General features: G+C 49.9%; 1 protein-coding gene across 1 annotated transcript; it reads right to left on the bottom strand.

The window, feature by feature from the left end:
* Positions 1-7,790: 7,790 nt before the first annotated feature.
* TMEM98 (transmembrane protein 98) lies at positions 7,791-20,712 on the bottom strand. Its single transcript, XM_006059432.4, has 7 exons — positions 20,558-20,712; positions 18,035-18,215; positions 16,480-16,611; positions 15,343-15,376; positions 12,779-12,894; positions 9,958-10,017; positions 7,791-8,636 (listed from the first exon to the last, which is right to left on the bottom strand). The coding sequence occupies exons 2-7, from the start codon at positions 18,163-18,165 to the stop codon at positions 8,429-8,431; spliced, it is 681 nt and encodes a 226-aa protein (XP_006059494.1). The 5' UTR covers positions 18,166-18,215; positions 20,558-20,712; the 3' UTR covers positions 7,791-8,428.
* Between the last annotated feature and the right edge of the window lie 646 nt (positions 20,713-21,358).

Here is a 21,358-nt window from a genome sequence, read left to right as displayed (position 1 = left end):
CATAGATGGCAGCCCACCAGGCTCCCCCGTCCCTGGGATTCTCCAGGCAAGAACACTGGAGTGGGTTGCCATTTCCTTCTCCAATGCATGAAAGTGAAAAGTGAAAGTGAAGTAGCTCAGTCGTGTCTGACTCTTAGCGACCCCATGGACTGCAGCCTACGAGGTTCCTCCGTCCATGGGATTTTCCAGGCAAGAGTACTGGAGTGGGGTTCCATCGCCTTTTCCGCAAATGCACCTAATACTCTTCAAATCCGAAGCAGATGGTCTCAACGTCTTTCCCAAGCCTGATCCTCCTCTGGCATTTCCTATACCAGGTATTCCCTGTTCCCAAACTGTCCTAGAACATAGGTGTGCTAACCTGAAACCAAGGAGTCTTTCTGGATACCTCATCATCTTGCATCACTGTTCCATAGCCAATCCACCCCAAGTCCTATCTCTTTTACTTACTAAATCTCTCTTGAATGTATCCACTCCCCTAACTTCCCATCTCCCTCTCCCTGCCCAGACCAAGCTACCATCTTCTCTTGCCTTGATTAATGCAGTAGCACTGGGTCTCCCCTATCCAGTCTGGCCTAATCCAGTTGAAAGTGAAAGGGAAAGTCACTCAGTCGTGTCTGCCTCTTTGCGACCCCATGGACTATACAGTCCATGGAATCCTCCACGCCAGAATACTCGAGTGGGTAGCCTCTCCCTTCTCCAGGGGATCTTCCCAACCCAGGGATTGAACCCAGGTCTCCCACATTGCAGGCGGATTCTTTAGCAGCTGAGCCATCAGGGAAGCCCTAATCCAACTGGTCATTGATAGAGAAACCAAAAAGACCTTACAAATTTATTGCAGCTCTACCTCCAGCTCACTGCAACCCCACAAGCTACGAGTAAACCACTTGAATGGACTCACATCACTCCACATAAAGACCAATAGCCTTCACAGGCTTAAAAGGTTGGGTGTGGCTTGACCTCATGCTCTACTGTCAACTTTGTCTTCCTCCCAGTCTCCTCACCAATCACACTAGCCTTGTCTCAATTCTTGTCCTTCTGCCAAAGGACCTTTGCCTGGACTCTTCCTTACATCTCCATTCCTCCACCTCTGAACTCCTGCGTATCCTCCACAGAGTAGATCCCTGACAATCAAAGACTTTCTTGACATCTAGATAGATCAGTTTCCCTAACAATCTCGTAAGATTTTCTCTCTCTTTGTAAAATACTTTTTAAAACTTTTCATTTTCCATTGATTCAAACAGTCATTTCCTTGATATTTGCCTTTCCTCACTAGCCTATCATCCCACGTGGTTTGAAACTGTGTGGTTTATCTCTGCCTTGTAGCTCCGTCACGCAGATAATGCTTGGCACAAAACACGTGTCACATGCAATTTACAAAAGGAAGAGAGGCAGGTAGTTGGGAAAGGAGATGTGTCTGGAGTGACGGAGTCAGGATCCAAACCCAGAGTCTCTCCTGGCACCAGGAAAGAGAAGGAAAAAGAATAAGAGACGACAGGGATGTCCCTGGCAGTCCAGTGATTAAGACTCCGAGGTTCCATTGCAGGGGGCATGAGTTTGATCCCTGCTCGGGGAACTAAGATCCCACATGTTGTGCAGTGTGACCGAAAGCCATTAAAAAGAGAGAGAGATGACGTCATCTCCCCACCGTCTATCCGGTCCAGATTGAAGAAAGGTTAGTCTGAAGGGAGTGCAGTCTACACCCAGCCATACCACCCTGAAGGCACCCAGTCTCTCCAAGGGAGTGCAGACTAGAACCGTTGTCTAGCTTGTCATCAGTCTTCCTTTCTAATTACTTTTGACTGCCAGCCTGTGCTTCTTCAGATGAAACTGCAGAGAATGACTCCATGAGGTACCAAGAATTATTTGGGTTATATCTTCAATGGCTCTCCATTGCCCTCAGGATACAGTAAGCATGATTTATGGGCCCTGCTTGGCTTTCCCTGGGCTTCCCTGGTGGCTCAGAGGGTAAAGCATCTGCCTGCAATGCAGGAGACCTGGGTTCGATCCCTGGGTCAGGAAGATCCCCTGGAGAAGGAAATGGCAACCCACTACAGTAATCTTGCCTGGAAAATCCCATGGACAGAGAAGCCTGGTAGACTACAGTCCATGGGATCCAAAAGAGTCAGACACGACTGATCGGCTTCACTTTGTTTCTTTCTTTGCCTTTCCCTAATCCTCTTTCCAACCCACTCTCCCATCCCTGCTTTGTCTCATCTAAGATTCTAGCCAGACATGCTACGTTCCTTCATATTTAACTTAGGATACAGAGCTCCTCCCCACCTCCTGCTTGTCCTTGAAGACTCTCTCTGCCTTTCCTCATCACCCTCATCCATCTCTTTGATCCCTTATGGTTCCCATCTTTAACTTTGAGCTGGGTTTGGGGTGAATAAAGGAAGGTTTGATTTCTTCCAGTCTGGTTGGTTGGTTGGTTTTACCACTACATCTAACTTGTGAATATTTTTAATAATCATTCACCCATGGCATATCACTGCTCCAAACATTTCAATGATATTTATTTGATCTTTGGATGAGAGAGGATTTTCTAAGCATAAAAGCAATGAAAGAGAAATCACTACGGAAAGAAAATCAATACATTTGACTATACCAAATTTAAAACAGCTGGATGTCAGAAACCATTCTAAACAAAACTAAAAGGCAAATGACAAGGCTGGGGAAAGTCTATGCAATAAATATGACAAAGGGTTGTTATCCTTAATATATAAAGAGCTCATACAGATCGATAAGAAAAATAATAAAATCCCAGAAGACAAATGGGCAAAGGACGTGAATAAGTACAAAGAGCTAATAAACACATGAAAAATTTTTTGTTCCACCAGCACTCAGCGAAACACAAATTAACATAACGCTAAACGATAGTGCATTTATCAAATTCGAGTAACATTGAAGGCAGATAAGGGCACAGAGATCATTTGACTGTTCTTCAAGAAAAAACTAAGCACTTTTTAAACGTTCAATAGCTCCCTACCACCCAAAAGAAAACCCCAGGCTCTGGTCCATGCCTCTTCTCCCATCTGATCTCCCATCGCACCCCCTTTCCCCGTCTTGTTCCCCATCCTACCCCCACCCACATCCAGGACGATTAAAGCAGTAATTCCCCGAGCCCAGCATGGGATGTCGGCTGCACAGACTGCCCTTCCCCAGTCCTCTGTTCTCCTCCACAGCCTCCTAGATCCCACGCAATCTTCTTCTCCCAGCTAACACCTATCCTCCTTAACAATGCTTCTGAGACAGCATCGCCTTTGGGAAACTCTTAGAAACTCTCTTGAGATGAGGTTGCTGCCCCTGCTCTGTGGTACCATTACACACACAGTCCCTTATCCAGCACTTAACCGAATTATTAACAGATTGAAAATCACTCTTTATGGGTTTCTTTCCACCTTAGATCATATGCATCTCAAGAGAGGTATTATATTTTTATTCATTCCTGCATCCCAGGGTTTAATCCAGTGTAGAGAGTCCACAGATGACTTTGAACTAATTAATCACATAATAAATTAATTATTCCATTTTGCACCATAAATTTTTTTGCTGTTATTCTGGTAAATGCATGCTTTACTTAAAAAGGGTAAAATTTAGTCATCTTGAGTGGAGAGAGAATATCTCACCCATGCCCCAGCTCTCATTTTAGTGTCCATGTTCTATCATCCTGGGGGTTGTAACCAATTAGCAGGCCATGAAATTAATTTATGGGTCATGACCACCATTTTTAATGAAAAATACTAGAAGAAAATAGAATAACTCTGGTATCTGCTGTTTCCTTCTTGTTATGGATTTCCCCACCCACTGAATGCAGGCAGGCAGGAGTAGACAGAGAACACAAGGTGGAAGACTTCCCTGGGGGTCCAGGGGCTAAGACTGCCAGCTCCCAATGCAGGGGACCCAGGTTCGATCTCTGGTCAGGGAACTAGACCCGGTGCAGCCAAATAAATAATAAATAAATAAATAAATAATTTTTTTTTAAAGAACACAAAGTGGAGAGTTGGAGTTCCCGCTCTCATTCTTTCCTGGGAGGGAGGGGAGGCCGTGCCACAAGGCTCGCAGGATCTCAGTTACCCGGCCAGGGATTAAACCCAGGCCACAGCAGTGAAAGTGCTAAGTGCCAACCACTAGATCACCAGGGAATGCCCCCTGCTCTCATCCTTCTCTCTCTAGGCTTTGATTTGCTGATCCGTAAAATGGGGATGATAAAACACACGTAGAATTAAACAGTAAGAACCAAGGGATGTTGCAAATTCTCAAAACTGCCCATTAGCATTTCTGATACAAAGACACGGTAACTACCTACCAGGATCAGACCCAGCAGGACTAGGTCATTACCCTGGCACTTCCTGTTCTAACCCCAGCCCCTCTCTTCCTCTATCCCTACACATTTGCCCACCCTGCCTTTATACTGTGCTTGAGTCATGAGCCTCTCAGACTCAGGGGGCGGGAAACATGTATTCAGGACATTTCTGGGTATTGGAGTCTAACATCGTAGGGCATGAAATAAATGACTCTCTTTCTAAATTGCGGATCTGACCAAGTCAGCTCCCAGGTAAAGCCTTTCTAGGATCCCCATTATGTTCAGGATGAAGCTTCAACTCCCTAATATAACGGATACGGTCCTCCATGATCTGCCAACCTGTCCAACCCCCAGTTTCCCGACTAGGGATCGAACCCTAATCCCTTGCATGGGAAGGTGAAGTCTCAACCACTGGACTGTCAGGGAAGTCCCTGTCTCTGCTTTTTAAGACCAGGGATTGTGACTTTGGTTCCATATTCCCAGCACCTAGCACTACGCTTCCTTCAGAGTAAGTAAACAGTGCTTGTGGGTGGGAGGGAGAAGAGGAGGGAGGGGGGAAATGAGAAGGGAGGGAGAGGAGGACAGAGGGAGTGAAGGAGGAAATAGATGGAAATTCTTCACTTGACACCTTTCCAAAGTGTCCAAGGTCGTAACGCAACTCAGGGGCTTTGAACTGTTATCATTTTGTAAAGGTCAGGCTCGTGTGGCCACGCAGAGTGGAAAGGGCCTCTGAAGAGAAGGAACTCCTGGAATGAGGCGGTCGGGGTAAGCACTAGGGCAAGTCGGATGCCAAGAACACGTGTTCTGTCTGGGAGATTTCACAAGCTGGAGGAGGCTCCAGGCCTCGCTCTGAAGGAATGTGGGTTTGGGCAGTCAACCCTGGGAACACCGATAAGAGGCCAGGAGCGTGGACTGCCTTCCTGCTGTGAACACAGCTGGGGTGGGGCAGGCACAAGGCTGGGCCACTCTCCCTACTGCAGTGGATTCCGGATTTTTGGCTACTCGGCTCCCGAGCTCCTGCTTAGACAGAGCTATGGTAACTGGGGTGACACCATCTTGGTCAGCTGCCCCAGGGCACAGGGAGCTCTGGGGAGAGAAGGGTTAACATCGGCTAATGAGTACCAGGCACACAGTTGGGCATTTTGCATACACTGCTTCATTTAATTGGCATACCAACCCTGAGGGATTTTCCAGGCAAGAATACTGGAGTGGGTTGCCGTTTCCTTCCCCAGGGGATCTTCCTGACCCAGGGAAGCATCTGGACCCACATCTTCTGTCTCTTGCCATATCGGGTGGATTCTTCACCACTAAGCCACCTGAGAGGCTCAATGAGGCAGCAGGCTTGATTTTTACAGATGAGAGAGCTTAGGACCAGAGAGATTAAGAAACTTGTCCAAGCTCACACAATGACTGAACCCGAGTTTGAATCTAATTCTGTCTGACTTCAAAGCGCTTATTCATCTCATACTCAATTCCGATCCCTTGTTTCTTCTTCGTTCAGAATCTGAGTCTGATATTCCTGCTCCAGGGTAGGAGGTGGGGGTAGGGGTCATGGGAGAAAAGATCTATGACGATACACACAGACACCAATGAACTAGGGACTTGGGCTGTGTCCGTCCTCTGGGAAACCACACCTGGCTGGATCCCCAGCTCCCCGACCAGCCCCTCCCAAGAAAAGAGGCAAGTTCCGCCAACTCCCAAAGGGCTAGAAGAGACCCACCCCAAAGACGGTGCTTCCAGCTCATCCACCAGCCGCCAACGGCAACCAGATCCAGAGACGTATTTGTCCTGAGCTGGAGACAAAAGGAAGACTACACAGCAGCAGAATCACAGATCCTGCAGCCTGGCAGATGCTTTTAAGGTCTTCAGGAACCTCACTACTAAAGGATCAGCATCTCAGGGCTGGGGGGAGCAGGTGGTCCAGGACTTGCCAGAGCTCAGAGAAGAGATGGGAATGAGAAGAGATGGGAAGAGATGCTGGGAAACTTCTCCACTTCTAACCCCACCCCTGTGGATGGTATTTGAGAGGTTAAGGGCTCTCTTTGGCTAAGGGCTCTGGTCCGGGTTGAAATGCAGGGACAGTGGCAGCTCTGGCGGTCACTGCAACCTTAGCGTGGTGGTTCCCAGTCTGGCTACGAAAGCAGGTATTGAAAGGGAGGGAAAAGGACAAAAACAGGACTCTGGACACCTATGATGGAGCCCACAGATAGAAAAGTCAAAGTGGGGAGTGGTTTAGACTCCAGGTTTCCAATGCAGAGGGTGCGAATTTCATCCTTGGTCAGGAAGCTAAGATCCCACATGCCTCACGGACGGCCAAGGAAACGGAACATAAACAACAGAAGCAGTATTGTAACAAATTCAATAAAGACTTTAAAAATGGTCCATATAAAAAGAAATCTTAAAAATATAAGAAAGAAAAGTCCAAGTAATTCTGAATATTTCCCATTCACAGCTCACCAGCAAGACAGGAAAGTTACCCAGCATGTGCTCAGCGTTGATAGGAGCAGACAATCCAATAAGGTGTCCCCTGTCATCAGGAATCCTTCCATCCTTCTGAGTTGATCCCCAGCTTCCCTGTTGATTCCCTGTTATGAATCCACCTTCTCAAGTGGGGAACTGGCATGCACTGTGCTGGTGAGAAGCCGCGTGCTTTTTAGGAGAAATTGGATGGATGACGCATCTCAGTGATGAACAAGGTCCCAATCTTGGGCTTGGAAGATGGGTTCTTGGTTCTCTAAAATCAGGCTGAGGGATTTGCTGGCTTGAATTAGGGCACAGAAAATGAAATGGGAACAGACATGGAGTTCCAAACATGCTTAACAGCAGAGGATATGAACCAAGGCAGCTCCCGAGCCAGTGCCCCCTCCAAAGAGCGAGGTTGACTCTGAAATCCCGGGAGGAAGCAAAGTATTCCAGGTGTTCCTATATGCTTGTGATGGAAATGATGGAATTTGGATGCATGTCTGGTGGCTCAGATGGTATAGAATCTGGCTGCAAAGCAGGAGACCCAGGTTCGATCCCTAGGTTGGGAAGATCCCTAAGTTGAGAAGGTAATGGCTACCCACTTCAGTATTTTTGCCTGGAGAATTCTGTGGATAGAGGAGCCTGGCGGGCTACAGTCCACGGAGCTGCAAAGAGTTGGACATGACTGAGCCACTAACACACACTGGATTAGGCAGTTGTGATTCTGGGTCCTCCAAAGGTCTCAAATCGTAAAAAATGGTCCTCACCTTTTGATAACTGCCAAACAAATACCAAATGAATGGGAACCCATCTTTCGTGGATGACATTGCTAGTGTGGAAACTACCGCCTGGTGGTATTTTCACCTGTCTGAACTCTGGGGAGGAGGTCTCTGAATATTTCATTGACTCAGACACACAAGGCATCCTTGAGAGTCACAGCCCCTTCCCTTCCACCCTCAGTTCTCAGATATGTCCCAACACACACCACACACTTGAATCTGACTCAATAACCACACGCTGGAGGGAAAGCTAAGTATGTATTTACTCTCCACCTAGTGGTAGCTAGGTAAAATTGCAGGCATAATAATAAGGGAATGATCACCTCTACATTGCTCACCTTCAAACCCAAACCTATAAAGGGAAGTAGGCCACTCAGATCCTCAGGGACCAGGCACACATCACAAATAAACGAAAAAGGCCAAGTGAGAGAGGACAAGTATTGTCAAGAGAGGCAACTCCTATTTAGTTCCAATTGATTGTCCACTTTGGAAAATGTAGATCAGAGCTGCTTCATCATCTTCTGATTGTTTGAGAGAAGCCAGAAATTCTGATTTTAATGTGAAACCTCCTGATGCGTAAGACGGTGGCTGGATTTTCTTGAAAGCACTACGTGAGCTAAATGCAGCTTACAGTCCTCCCGTTTTCGAAGCTCAGCTGTACAGATGGTAACTGTCATCTCCCCTAATTGTGGGATTAGACTGCCACTTACCAGCTGCCATTTGTAACTACAACAGAGGCACCAACTGCTTTACTACACAAACACAGCTGGACTCCCAGCCGTGGAGAACACCTAACTCTACAGGAAGAAGTGGAAGGCTCAGCTGAGCCACCCAGTCATGGCAGCAGACTGGCCCCTGTGACCAGTTGCTGGCCAGTTAGGCACTAAATGGCTGACTGCTCCTGAAGGAAGCCTTCAGGGCCTGGGAGGCCTTTATCTGATTCAGAAGCTAAGGCTGCTTCTCGAAGGACTTCCAAGTGCTCCTCGGCGGCTGTCAGCGACTGGTCAATCCAATCCAGGCCTCCAGTCAGGTGGCAGGCGTTCCTGGTCACCAACACCAGATGACTGACAGACAGCAGCAGGGCAGTTGTCCTAGAAAAAAAAAAAAAACAACAGGATCAGCCTCCCTAGGATCTAAGGGACTTTGCCCTAAAGCCCAAAGGGACAGAGTCTAGACTAGGGTTCCCCAAGCTGGAGTCCCGTCCTCAAGAGGTGGCTAGGTATGTAATTTTAAAAGGGTTCCATGCTCAAATAAGTTTGGGAACATCTGGGTTAAACAAAGGTAACTGAAGCCCTTCTCAGATGACACACATGATAAAGTTCTAAGAAAAGAATGTAATACTCTTTGAGTCTCACTAACTTATTTAAGACTGGGAGCCCACTTTCTGCAACACATTCAATAACATCTCCCAGAAGAGGGTTCTGTGGCACAGTCTGGGTCTAGTCATTGGGATAAGCACATCCCCAGCTGCTGCCCACTTAAAGACAGGATCTTCATACCCCACCTTGGGCATCTTGTATTGATTCTGAATCAATAAGACCCAGCGCTGGTTTACCATATTCTCACAAAAAATTTAACTGCAAACCAAATAGAGGAGGTGGCTTGCTTTTTCAGTATTGAAAAATTCACTGCAGAGTATCTTCTAAATAGTGAGTACGCATGATGCATTTGGGAATGCATTACAGATGACAAGCCCACGAACACAGCTGGGCAGTAATAGAAGTAGGGTAGAGAAACCAACAGAATTGCTGTGACCCACAGCCTGTCTGGCAATTATTACACAATGGGCCTGTGAAACAGTCATATAAATCCGAGAGACAAAGGAACATGCTTTGTTTTGTTTCTTTTTAAGTGGGTTTGCATTTGGTAGAGGAACATAACAATCTCAAAAGCGTAAGTATGCTCTGTGTATGAGGGCTGATCATGAGACAGGGTTCCTGGGCATGTACTGAGAAGGTGAGCACAGCTTTAGCTGACCTGTCACTTCCAGTCTCAATTCCTGCCCACCACCCACACCAGCAACCCACTGGGCAGTACTCACAGCTGAGGCGTGTCTGCTTCAGGGGTCCAAAGAGCAGAGAGAGCCATGGGGGCAATGGGAGGGCGGGGAGGTGCAGACAGGACTTAGCTTGGATGGACGTTTCATCACAGAAAATTCAAAATCTAAGACTGTTTCTTCCTCCTGCTCCTCTGGGGTTTCAGGAAGAACTCTGGCCACGAGCATCCAGCCAGGCCTGGCTCACTGGTTGGCTGACCCTTCACAGTGAAGTGAATGGTACCCAAAGCTGGGGCAGTCTTGGGAACCCAACAAAGCAGCCTTCTCCATCACCACCAAAACAGCCAACCTCACAGATCTGATAACATGGGGAGCTTTCAGTGTGAAAAGAGACACGAACACCCCACCCCTCTCACCGGGCATCCAGCAGCTTTGGGTCCAACGGAGGGTACATGGATTTCACAACATCGTCCACTCTGAGGGGAGGCAAAAGGTTTTCAGTATTTCCCTTTTCTTATGGCCTTTTCTCCTTCCTTTCTTTCCTCACCCCAAAGCTTCTCTTTAGACAATTCCAGACCCAGCCTTTAGTGACTTTCTGTAACTGCATTCTCGGACAGGTACTTAAATAGAAAGACTTCAGAGACTTCCCTGGGGGTGTCCAGTGGCTAAGACTCTGCGCTACCAATGCAGGGGCCCAGGTTTGATCCCTGGTCAGGGAACTAGATCCCACATGCCCAGTAAAGACCCACTGCAGCCAAATAAATATGTGAAAAATTAAATTTTTTAAAAAATAAATGACAATAAATTTTAAAAGCTTAAATGGATAAAATTAATTAATTTAAAAGACTTTGACTTCTGTTTAGAGAATATTTCTTCTGGTTTTCAGTTCCAATGGATTAAAAAGTACAAGTTCACACATGTGAAATGATGTTCAAGATATACTACTACATCAAAAAGGCAAACTGCCAAACAAGATATAAAGTCTGATGGATCCTATTTGCATAAAAATGAATAAACAATAGCTATGACATTTGGCAGGAAGTGAGGGACCAGTCTGCAGAAATACTTACCATTGAACAGTGATTGATTACTTCCAGGAATTGGGATGGGGTGGGACTGGGGGGTGGCGGGTCCCTTCACTTTTCAGATTCTCTATTTCTGCAATTTTTAACTTTTACAAGTGCTTATTACTTTTGTATTTTTTAAAAAAAATGGTTACAGGTAGATATTCAGAACACTAAAAAAATGCTCCAAGTTTAATTTGGGTTCAAACTGCTCCACTGGATTTCTTCCAGCACATGATACAGTTCATAGTTAATTTTTTAAAAATTCAAATTCAAGAAGGAACTACTTATTCATCCTCATTTGCATGATTCAATGTTTTCATTCAAATTCTTGCTCCTGGACCATTTAGTCAAGAAGCAAAAAATAACGATGACTTGTTTGATTTCCAAAGCACTTGCAAACAGGCTTGAAGGTCCTTGTCTTGGGGCTGAGAGGCTGGTGAGGAAGTGCAGACGCATGGTCATTCAGTGCCCAACTTGGCCAGCCCTTTTTCCTACCCTGTAGAAGAAGGCAATGGCAACCCACTCCAGTACTCTTGCCTGGAGAATCCCATGGACAGAGGAGCCTGGAAAGCTACAGTCCATGGGGTCGCTAAGAGTTGGACACGACTGAGAGACTTCACTTTCCCTTTCATGCACTGGAGAAGGAAATGGCAACCCACTCCAGTATTCTTGCCTGGAGAATCCCAAGGACAGAGGAGCCTGTTGGGCTGCCGTCTATGGGGTCGCACAGAGTCGGACACGACTGACGCGACTTAGCAGCAGCAGCAGCAGCAGCTGAAGCCACTCTTCTTGAAACTAGTATGCTATCAATACACTGCACGAAATAGAATAAGAAAAGCCATGGGGATAAAAGATGTGTGAGGGCAGAAAGAGAGAGCAAGGACCCTGACTGATTTATGGCAGGGATCATTCTGGAAACAGTCCAAGGTGCTCAGTAGGACGGGCCAGTGAGCGCCCCACGTGAGGTCCACCCTCTGAGCGCTGTCACACCCTCGCTCCAGCACCGCTGCTAGTCCTGACCCCCCAGGACTCCACTGGGACTCAGAAATTGCCCTCTCTCTCCTTCTCCAAGCCCTCCTGGTGATGCTGCCTTGCATCCTGGGGTCACAGGAATTTGCCAGGACCTGGGACGGCTCTTAGAAGTGACAGGAAGTATGAGGGGGGTCCAGCAGATACTAGAGAAAGGGCTGGTGCTTGCTCAGAGCCTGGGTCCACTTCAGGCCAGGGGCCGACCTAGGCTGATCCCACTCCTGTAGCCACACCCGCCCGGGACAGCTCCAGAGACAGCCCAGATCCTTCTGGATTATCTCCCTCCCACTGTCTCAACTCACTGAACTCCCTGGATGGAGTTCAAGTGTACCGACTCTTTCACCAACTCTTTCATGTTCCCTCTGAGGACTGGTTCCTTGAGATCCATCCCAGCCCACAGGCGAAAGCGAGGACCCCTGGAACTCAGGAGGCTGATTTAAGAAAACCTTCTGAACTGGGGGAAAAAAATCTCCCGGCTCAGGCACATCCACATACCAGCCACCAGATGGCAGCCCCAACTTAGTACCACCCTTCCCTCTAAGAAACAGCGCTTTCTTTTCTTCACAAAACCGAGGCCAGATGAGGGGGTGGAGCTGTTGTCGCCTGCAGTCCGGCTGGTTGCCTCCTACATGGGATTCTGCAGACAGCCTGGAATCTGGGAGATATGAATGATCCCTTCACCTCCCACCCAGGCTTGGGGGCTGCTGGCCTGGCCATGGATGGGGCCGGGGCTGGTCTCAGTACAGATGTCAGCTGGGGTGGAGCACGCGGGAAGCTCACTGCTCACCGGGGTGTGGGCACCGGTGGCAAGCTTGCTGGCCCAGAGCCCGGGAAGAAGGTGTGCCCAGGGGAAGGAGAGCTGCCCCAGCTGGCATGGGATTGAGGAAGAGGGAGCTGGGGGGCTCTAATCATATGCTGGCACTTCCCAAAAAAACCTACAGGAGGGGTCACGCCGGAGGGGAGGGGAGCCTGTGACACCACCCTAGCCTGAAAAGTCTCCCAGCCTCTAAACCCTCCTGGGCTCTCTGGGAATGTGTGGGGCATAAACCATTCAAGTTGCCCCTGGAGCTGCTCAGGGGAGCCTGCGCCTGCCCCCACCCCCACTTCCGGCCCCCGCCGCCCCGGAGTGTGGGGACCTCACCTGGGGCTGATGCGCTTGGCCACCACAATGATGTCACTGACGCTGGCTGAGGTCTTCATCTTGGCCCCTGAGCCCATTGTCATGGCAACGAGCTTCTCCGTCAGAGTGTGACAGGTCTACCGCAACAGGGAGCAGACAGGTGATGGGGGGGGACCCAGCCCCCGAGGGTTTCTGCCATCCCACGAAGACAAACACGCCACCACCACCCCCCATCCCACGGCTGGGCCCCCCTAACCTCACGGACAGACTGACGTGAAAAGCACGCAGACATGAGAGGGATGGAAGAGCCAAACCCAAGGACACGGCTGGGTAAGGAGGGCGGGGTGGGAACCTCAGACCAGGGCCAGGGTTTCTCGGCTTAAGAGAAGTCTGAGCTGAAATAATCTGTCCTAAGAAAAATCATGTGCTCTAACTTCATCCTCTCCCTTCAGGGCCAAAACCTATTTTCTCTCTCGATTCCTTCACCTCCTGGCTCTGTCTTCCAAAATGATAAAGATCTCTGCAGGCACCCTCAGAAACATGGCCAGAAAAGCAGAATTTATATCAACAATTTTCTGGGATAACATTTTGGCATGTTTGTCATGAGGATGATAAAAGGGCCGTGGGGGGAACAAAAGGCAGGAAAATGGCAAGACTGGGACACATGGCCTTTCTCGTCATCCACCAGCACGCTGGCCACCTCTAAAGCTTTGCTCCTCACTTTCGTGCCCCCACGCCAGTGTCAGAACCTGGATGTGCTTCTGTCCCTGGGGAAGAATTTCCATCAACTTTATCACATTATGTGGGGCTGGAAGAGAGGCAGAAAGAAGCCCAAGAGCCCACCCAGGGGACAGCCCAGGCCCTTCCCTCAAGGCTCCACCATAGGGTCTCCAGGGCAGGTGGCCAAGCAGCAGGGCTTCGAGCGCTCAAGAGGAACCTGAGAGGGTCTCAGGATGGACCACTGAGCCCAGTAAGACTCCTTCCGCCTGATTTGATTTATCCCACACCTCAGCTGTCATTCATCCCCCTTCTCTAACAGATAAGGGCAGGGGACAAAACCCAAAGATAGGACACATCCCGGTTGGGAGAAGGAAGACGTAATGTGGCATCGCTGCTCCAGTCATTAGACCCGTCCATCCCCATCTATAGCCATGGAGTGAGGTTAAGTCAGAGAGGAAAAAACAAACATCGTATATTAACGCATAGAAACGGAATCTAGAAGGATGGTACTGATGAACCTATTTGCAGGGTAGCAAGGGAGATGCAGACATAGAACAGACTTACAGACACAGCACAGGGAGGAAAGAGAGGGTGGGATGAATGGAGAGAGTAGCATGGAAACATACACATCACCATATGTAAAATAGACAGTCAGTGGGAATGTGCTGTATGACTCAGGGAACTCAAACCGGGGCTCTGAGACAACCTAAAGGGGTGGGACGGAGTGGGAGGTGGGAGGGAGGTTCAAGAGAGAGGGGACATATGTATACCTATGGCTGATTCATGTTGCTGCATAGCAGAAACCAATACAGTATTGTAAAGCAATTATCTTTCAATTAAAAATAAATAAATTTTTTTAAAAAGAGCTTCTTGGAACTCAATAAGCCTGGACTCTGGGACAACATCTTACCAGGCACTTTTTTGTCCCCTAAAAGAATAGCTAAAGAAGAAGTGGGAAAATGACTTTTTAATATTTTGTACTGAATGACACTTAAGGGTCATTTTCAAATGACACACTTCACACACTTCAAAAAAGCTGCCTTTTTTGAGATCTTGAATAATTGCTAGACAAAGAGAGAAAAGCGTGGTTTCCCAGGTTACTACTGAAATGAACAATATTTGCCACTGGCCAAACACTTCAATATTATTATTGTCCTAATAAGTCTGAGAATGTCAGGCAAGAATTGGTAAGCAAATGCTAAAACTGTAAAAATTACCCCAAAACAATAAAAATTACCCCAAACTATAAAAATTACACAAAACTGTAAAAATTGCCCCAAATGCAAATTGGATGCAACTCTCCACCCTGTCCTGGAGGCTGTTGGCTTTAAAGTAAAAAACAGTCTGCTCTCAGGTTGAAGTATCATGCTTTGGATTTTTTAAAACTAATTGATTGTCCTGTCTGGCTGACCACTGTCACAGAGGGCTGGTGAGGAACTTTCTAGTAATTGGAGATGCCCTAATACAGAGCTCAACTCGCTTCAAGGGCTGAGCCCTCAGTTCATGGAAGTGTCCAGGAGAAGTTGAGAATTGCCCTTCCCCCAAAATGGCTGCGGTCTTGCTCTGCTATTCTGCACACAGCTTTCTGCCTGGTCAGTGACCATGTGGTTGGTGACTGTCTCTGCTATCTTTCCACCGGCCACTGTACTGTGAGGACCAGGTGGAGTGAAGCCTTTGAAAGGGCCTCCAGAATTCAAAGGAGAACAGACCAGGAGCGGAAGTGAACAGAAGGAACTCCAAGAGTTACAAGAGGCCTCCTGCGGGGATCAGCGCGCCTCCCAAAGTCCCTCCTCCTGGACAGTCTGAGCACCCAGATGCTTTGGTGACCACCCCCTTATTCTCCTGGGGAAATCGAAGAGTATTACCTTCAAGATGGCGATGCAATGGGACATGAGACCCCTGGGGAGACAAGAAGCATTTGTCAGGGCTTCTCCAGAGAGGCCCACCTCCCTCCAGCCACCACCTCCATGCCTCCTCCAGCTCTGACCCCCAGGCACGGCTGGACACCACCTGAGAGCCGGGATGCCTCAGCGGTAAAATGAACAAGCCCAGGAGCTAAAGCAGGAAACCCTTTCTTTCCCGTCTTCCCCTTTCCCCTCCCGCACCCAACAGACTCCTCCAGCTAGTGCCACAACCTGACCTTCGGAGACAGTTCCCTCCACCCAGGGAATCCTTCCCCATATCCTCTGCCTGGTGAACTCATCTTTCAAGTCCTGAAGGGACTGCCCTGGCGGTCCAGCGATTAAGACTTCAAGCTTCCACTGCAGGGAGTAGGGGTTCTATCTCTAGTGGGGGCTGGAGAGAAGCTCCCCATGCTGCAAATGCAGCCAAAAAAAAAAGAAAACAAAAAGACCCAGGACGAAAGGCGCCCATTCTGGGAAAGCCTTCGGAAGTCCACCCCACTCCTCTAGCCCAGCAACTCTATAGACGCCGGCTTCTCTGTGTGCTCACTGCACCCGCAGAGACCCACCCCTTCCCTCCATCATTTCTGAAATAGTCTATTTAGTAGAATTCTGTCTCCACCACCAGTTTCAAAGCTGCATTGCCTGGCCCAGAGCCTGCACATCACACCGGTTAACACCCACCCAGTGAATGAAGGGCTGAGCGACAGGGAAGGGGGCGACACACACTTCTGAACCCGCAGCAGGGTGGAGGGATCCCCGAGGGACCCTAGAGACAAAGGCTGCATCCCTGGAGCCTGAGGGCCATATTCACGGGCACCTCAAGGATAACCCAAGCACATCACGGTGACTTTATAACAACTCTGCCACACATCTACAGGCCTCAGTGTTTGGGTCTGCAAAATGGGGAGAGTGAGGACAATCACCATGGTGTCACACTCTAGGTCCCCCCACAGTGAGGGCAGGGGAAAGCAGCAATGGACACAGTGCTCCAGGGTGCTCAGCCGAGCTCGGGCAAAGGAAGCCAGGAAAGGGTACCCAGAAGCCCAATTTGCCACCCACTGGCGGCTGGAGAAAAGCAAACAGTCCCCAAGGCCTTACGAGGCATCTTCGATCCAGTCTTCGTTCTCCAGAATGGCCTCGATGTGAGGGTTGGTGATGACAACGTCATCCAGTTCTAGCTCAGAGGGCTCAGACTGGGTCTCCATGGCGCCAATGAGGTCCACGATAGGCCTGGAAGGAAGAGCCCAGGTAAGTGGGTTCCTGCCGACTCTCCTCATCGAGGCCCACAGAAAGGATAAGTGGAATGAGTAAGTGAAAGCAAGAACTTGTTCTGGATCCAAACCGAAGGCTAGTGGGACTTCAGTGTGGGCCAGGCACATGGTGAGGCAGTGAGTCAAGGAGGCAGGGCACAGGAACACAAGAAAAAATGACACAGAACAAGAAGAGCTGCTCAGAGAAAGGCAGGGCTACAACCATAATCATCACAAAGATATCCTAAATAGGGATGCTCTTTCAGGATAAAACATCCATTTGTAACTTGTTTCCCCTTCAAACCTACCTTTTATGGAGAAGCTCAAGTTCCTACTACCCAAACTGACCTGCACCCCTTACCGGTTCTGTAGAATCAGCTTCTGGGAGCCACCTTGGTCCACCCGCATGACCCCACCCCCTCCAAGTTATACTAGAGAAGAGGGGGATGTAAAAACACCTCCTACTTTAAAACAGGGTTCTTGAAAACATGAGACACCATCGCAGAGCTTTCCTGGGTCACACAAATGGGCATTTACTAATTATGAACCACTGGACAGAGATGTTGACAGGATTCAAACAAAGGGGTAAGAGAAACTCAGGGTTTAGTGGTCAGTGTCCCTTGGGATCTAGCAATTAAAATATCCCTAACCTGGAAATAAGATCTTGATCACCAAGTAGGTTTCATGTGAAGAACATCATGAAGAAATCTGTGCAGAGATGAGACATGATCCTATACTGGGGTTTTGCAACCCCCAAGTGTCTATTGCTTCAGTGTGTGGCTTGGAGTGCAGGGCATCGGATTTCTGCTCCTATGAGGTTGTTTGGGGGGCTTCCCAGGTGGTGCTAGTGGTAAAGAACCCAGCTGCCACTGTAGGAGACATAAGAGACTCAGGTTCTATCCCTGGGTCAGGAAGATCCCCTGGAAGAGGGCAAGGCAACCCACTCCAGTATTCTTGCCTGAAGAATCCCATGGACAGGGGAGACTGGCGGGCTCTGGTCCACAGGGTCACGCAAAGTCAGACACGACTGAAGCGCACTCTCGGACACACGAGGTTGGTTAGAAAGGGGTTGTGCTGTGCTGTGCTTAGTTGCTCAGTCATGTCCGACTCTTTGTGACCCCCTGGACTGTAGCCCACCAGGTTCCTCTGTCCATGGTTTGGCCTGCTCAATAGACGGGTGCTGGGTAAGCATGTTCACAGACAGAGTCCAGGCGGTTCAGGATGCTGGGGAGCTTACGGAACATTCTTAAGCTCTGAGATCTTTACTGGAAATGACAGCCTTAGGGTACCATTTTCAAGATAAAAGTTGAGTGACAGTTGCCCAGCACCAAACTTCTTTTCTCTTTTGTTGGGGCATCAGGGCACAGCCCCTCTCTCCTCCTTTCCCTCCCTGGGCCACTCACTTGGAATCATAGCACTGCAGGAGGTCTCGAGGCCGACAGTAGCGCTGCCTGCAAACCACCACCAAGGCTGCAAATGAGGCCAGGAAGATGGTGGCCAGCACGCCTATGGCAACAATCACCACGGTCTCCATGCTTCCAGCTGGCTCCCTCAGTCCTGGTCAGTCCCCCTCATGGGCTGAAGCTGGAAAGACACAAGGGTTGAGCAGCCTGGTGAAGCAGCAGCAAAAGAGCGGGGTCTTACCTGCTGGAAGGTGGAGCGGAAGGCTCCACCTGCGGACACCCGAGGGCCTGAACAGAATCAAGACGCATTTCAGGTCATGCCCCAAATGTTATCTTTTCCTTTACTACAGGGTTGGCCAAAAAGTTCATTCCAGTTTTTGCAGAAGATATTATGGGAAAACTTGAACGAACTTCTTGGCCGACTGAATCAAAGCCTTTGCTCCCCAGTTGGAGCAGGATGGCCTCTTCGACCCAGGACAAAAGGAAATACTGTCAGTAGCGCTGCTGTTTCTGTATCCACACCAGGCACCAGAAGGAACATCCACCTAAGAAGAAGGGCGGGACTGAATTCACCGAGGGTCTGTCTATGCCAGGCACTTGGTGGTACGTGTTTATTTTTCTAATGATCCTATGAGGAAGGTGTTAGTATCCCCATTTTACAGTTGAGAAAACCGAGGCCCAGAGTGGTTAAGTAATTTGTCCAAGTCTATGTAGTCAGGAAGCAGAAAGTCATCCACTCAAACTAAGATGGATTATCACCTGCCTTGTCCTTTCAAAGGAGAAGAGAGGATTCTAAACATTCTGGGGAAAGTTTTGATCTTGAGTTTCAGTCTTGGAAACGTTGCTGTTGTTTAGCCACTAAGTTGTGTCTGACTCTTTGCAGCCTCATGGACTGTGGCCCGCCAGGCTCCTCTGTCCATAGGATTTCCCAGGCAAGAATACTGGAGTGAGCTGCCATTTCCTTCTCCAGGGGATCTTCCTGATCTAGGAATGGAACCCATGTCTCCTGCATCAGCAAGTGGATTCTTTATCACTGAGCCACCAAGGAAGTCCCGTTGGAAACTTACAACTGGTATTAAACTGTTTGTCGTCTGTTTATTGCCTGTTTTCATTTAGGAGGTTATTTCACACCTATTTTAACCTCACAGGCTGGAGAAGCAATGGCATCTCAGAGAAGTATGTATTCACAATGTTATTTCATGTGTCCTTCTGAGCCAGTCTTCTTCCCTTTCTGGGCTTTAATTTCTCCACCTGTAAAAAAGCATGCTTTGACATAGAATTCTAACTTCAGGACAGTACATCTCCTCTATTTGAATTTAATCCTATGTTCCATGTCTTGGGAGGTCCAAATGCTCCTGATCATCATTCAGTAAGTATTTATTAACCACTTAGTATGCACCAAGCAGAGGACTGGAGACTGGAGATAAATAAGACATGGGCCCCAAAACCTGGGGTGGGGGGTGGGGGGCAGCCTGGGGAGAGAGGTAGACAGGCAGACAAACCATTTCAACTTCGTGTGCATGTGCCGCATCCAGAAGTACATGAAAAGAGAGTACCAGTGTTTGCAAGATGCTTTCTGGGAAAGCTTTTTGCCCAGAGCTGGTGATGCTTGAGCTGGGTTTTGACGGTTGAATAGGAGTTTTCCGGGTGGACTTGGCTGGCTCAAAGTGCCAATGAATCCGTCACAGAGGACTCACAGAGCTGCTGTCCCACCTGGCTGTGCACTTGCCCACAAGGGTGAGAAGACTGAGCTCTCCCTTTTTCATCTCTGATTGTGTTAGGAGGAGGCGTGGGGGTGTCCTGCTCGGTGACCGTGGATGTGTTTCTCTGTACTGTCCCTCCTAAAGGGCTCCCTCCTTCAGCCCTTTTCCTTTCCTTCCCCTCTCATTTCTCACTCTCTTCACTTTCCCTCGCTCAGCTTTCCGCTCCAATCCCGGCTCTTTTTCCCCTCCCCTAGTCTCAGGCTTTCTCGGCGTTTCCCTTCCCCTCCCCCCGCCCTGGGTCTCCAAGACCACCCGCTTTGTTTCCTCTCTTCCAGTGCGAAGTTTCGGGTGTGTTTCTCTGCGTGCACCAGCTTTTCTCTCGAGTCGTTGCGGTCTCTCTCCGCGATCGGTCTGCGTGAGTGTTTCTTCGTGTGTTTCCCTTTTTCTTTGTGTTATTTTCTGTGTTTCCGGATGAGTTATTCTGTTTACCTCTAACGGGTTCTAAATCCACAAGGAGAAAACAAGACCCAAGACCCCATCTCCTTCCCTCTGCGCGGCGCACCGCGCCCCCTGCCCCGACCCAGAACACCCACTCCACACCCAGGACGTCGGGAGGGAACCCCACGCGCCCCGGCGCGCGCCACGCGGGGCCCGATGGCTCCGGGGCGCACGGCTCCTACTTTGCCCGCTCGCGGGCGCCGGGCTCCCCTCCCCCGCCGCACCCTTTCCCCCTACTCCCCACCCCCGCGCACCCCGCTCCGAAGGGGCGGTGGGCTGGGAGCCCCGGGCCCCAGCTCCGCGGCGCGCCGGGCTCACCCACCTGCGGCTGCGGCTCCGGGACGCAGGCGGGGGCGCTCCCGCGGCCGGGCCCCCCTCGATGGCCGAGTCCGGGCGCGGGACTGGCGGCCGCCGGCGAGCGGGGCATGCCGGGAAGGCGCGGAGATAAGTCCGGGCGGCCAAGCCCCCGGCGGCGGCGCGGGCGGGGGAGCCGCGGGCCGAGCATCCAAATCCCCCGCTGCCAGGCGCCGCCGTCACCGCCCGGCCCCCGGGCCGGCCGGGGGTTGGGGCCGCGGGAGGCCCCGGGCAGCTGCGGGGCCGTCGCTCAGCGACCCGACGGGCGGTCCCCGCACCCCCGCGGGGGCCGGGCGGGGCGGGGAGAGGGCGCCGAGGAACTGGCCGTCCCCTGGGGTTGGGGAGCGCCCCGCGGCCCGGCATTGTGGCTGGTCCCGGAGCGGGTCTACTCCGCTGCTCGCTGGCTGGTTTACATCCTGGCTCTGCGACTCACTGGGCTTCCCTGGTGGCTCAGACGGTAAAGAATCCGCCTGCAATGAGGGAGACGTGGGTTCGATCCATGGATCGGGAAGAGCTCCTGGAGGAGGGCTTGGCAACCCACTCCAGTATTCTTGCTTGGAGAATCCCCATGAACAGGGGAGCCTGGCAGGCTACATACAGTCCACGGGGTCGCAAAGAATCGGAGGCGACTGAACAACCAAGCACAATCACACTGCCACTCACTAGCACTCACTAGCTTGTACACCTAGCGGGTACCTTGGTTTCTTCCTCTGCCAAAGGGACCAGGACTTATAAGCATCCTGAGTTAAATGTCCAGATGCAGACCATG

This window comes from Bubalus bubalis, chromosome 3 (genome assembly GCF_019923935.1).
Source record: "Bubalus bubalis isolate 160015118507 breed Murrah chromosome 3, NDDB_SH_1, whole genome shotgun sequence".
Classification (NCBI taxonomy): Eukaryota; Metazoa; Chordata; class Mammalia; order Artiodactyla; family Bovidae; genus Bubalus; species Bubalus bubalis.
Note: the sequence above shows the minus strand (reverse complement) of the source record. Positions and strands in the feature narration are given on the sequence as shown.

Coding starts and splice junctions, on each gene's coding strand:
- TMEM98 (XM_006059432.4), bottom strand. CDS start 18,165: ATGGAGACCGTGGTGATTGTTGCCATAGGCGTGCTGGCCACCATCTTC. Junction 15,377..16,479: donor GACTGGATCGAAGATGCCTC/GTAAGGCCTTGG, acceptor TTGTCTCCCCAG/GGGTCTCATGTCCCATTGCA. Junction 10,018..12,778: donor GCCAAGCGCATCAGCCCCAG/GTGAGGTCCCCA, acceptor GCCTCCCCTCAG/AGTGGACGATGTTGTGAAAT.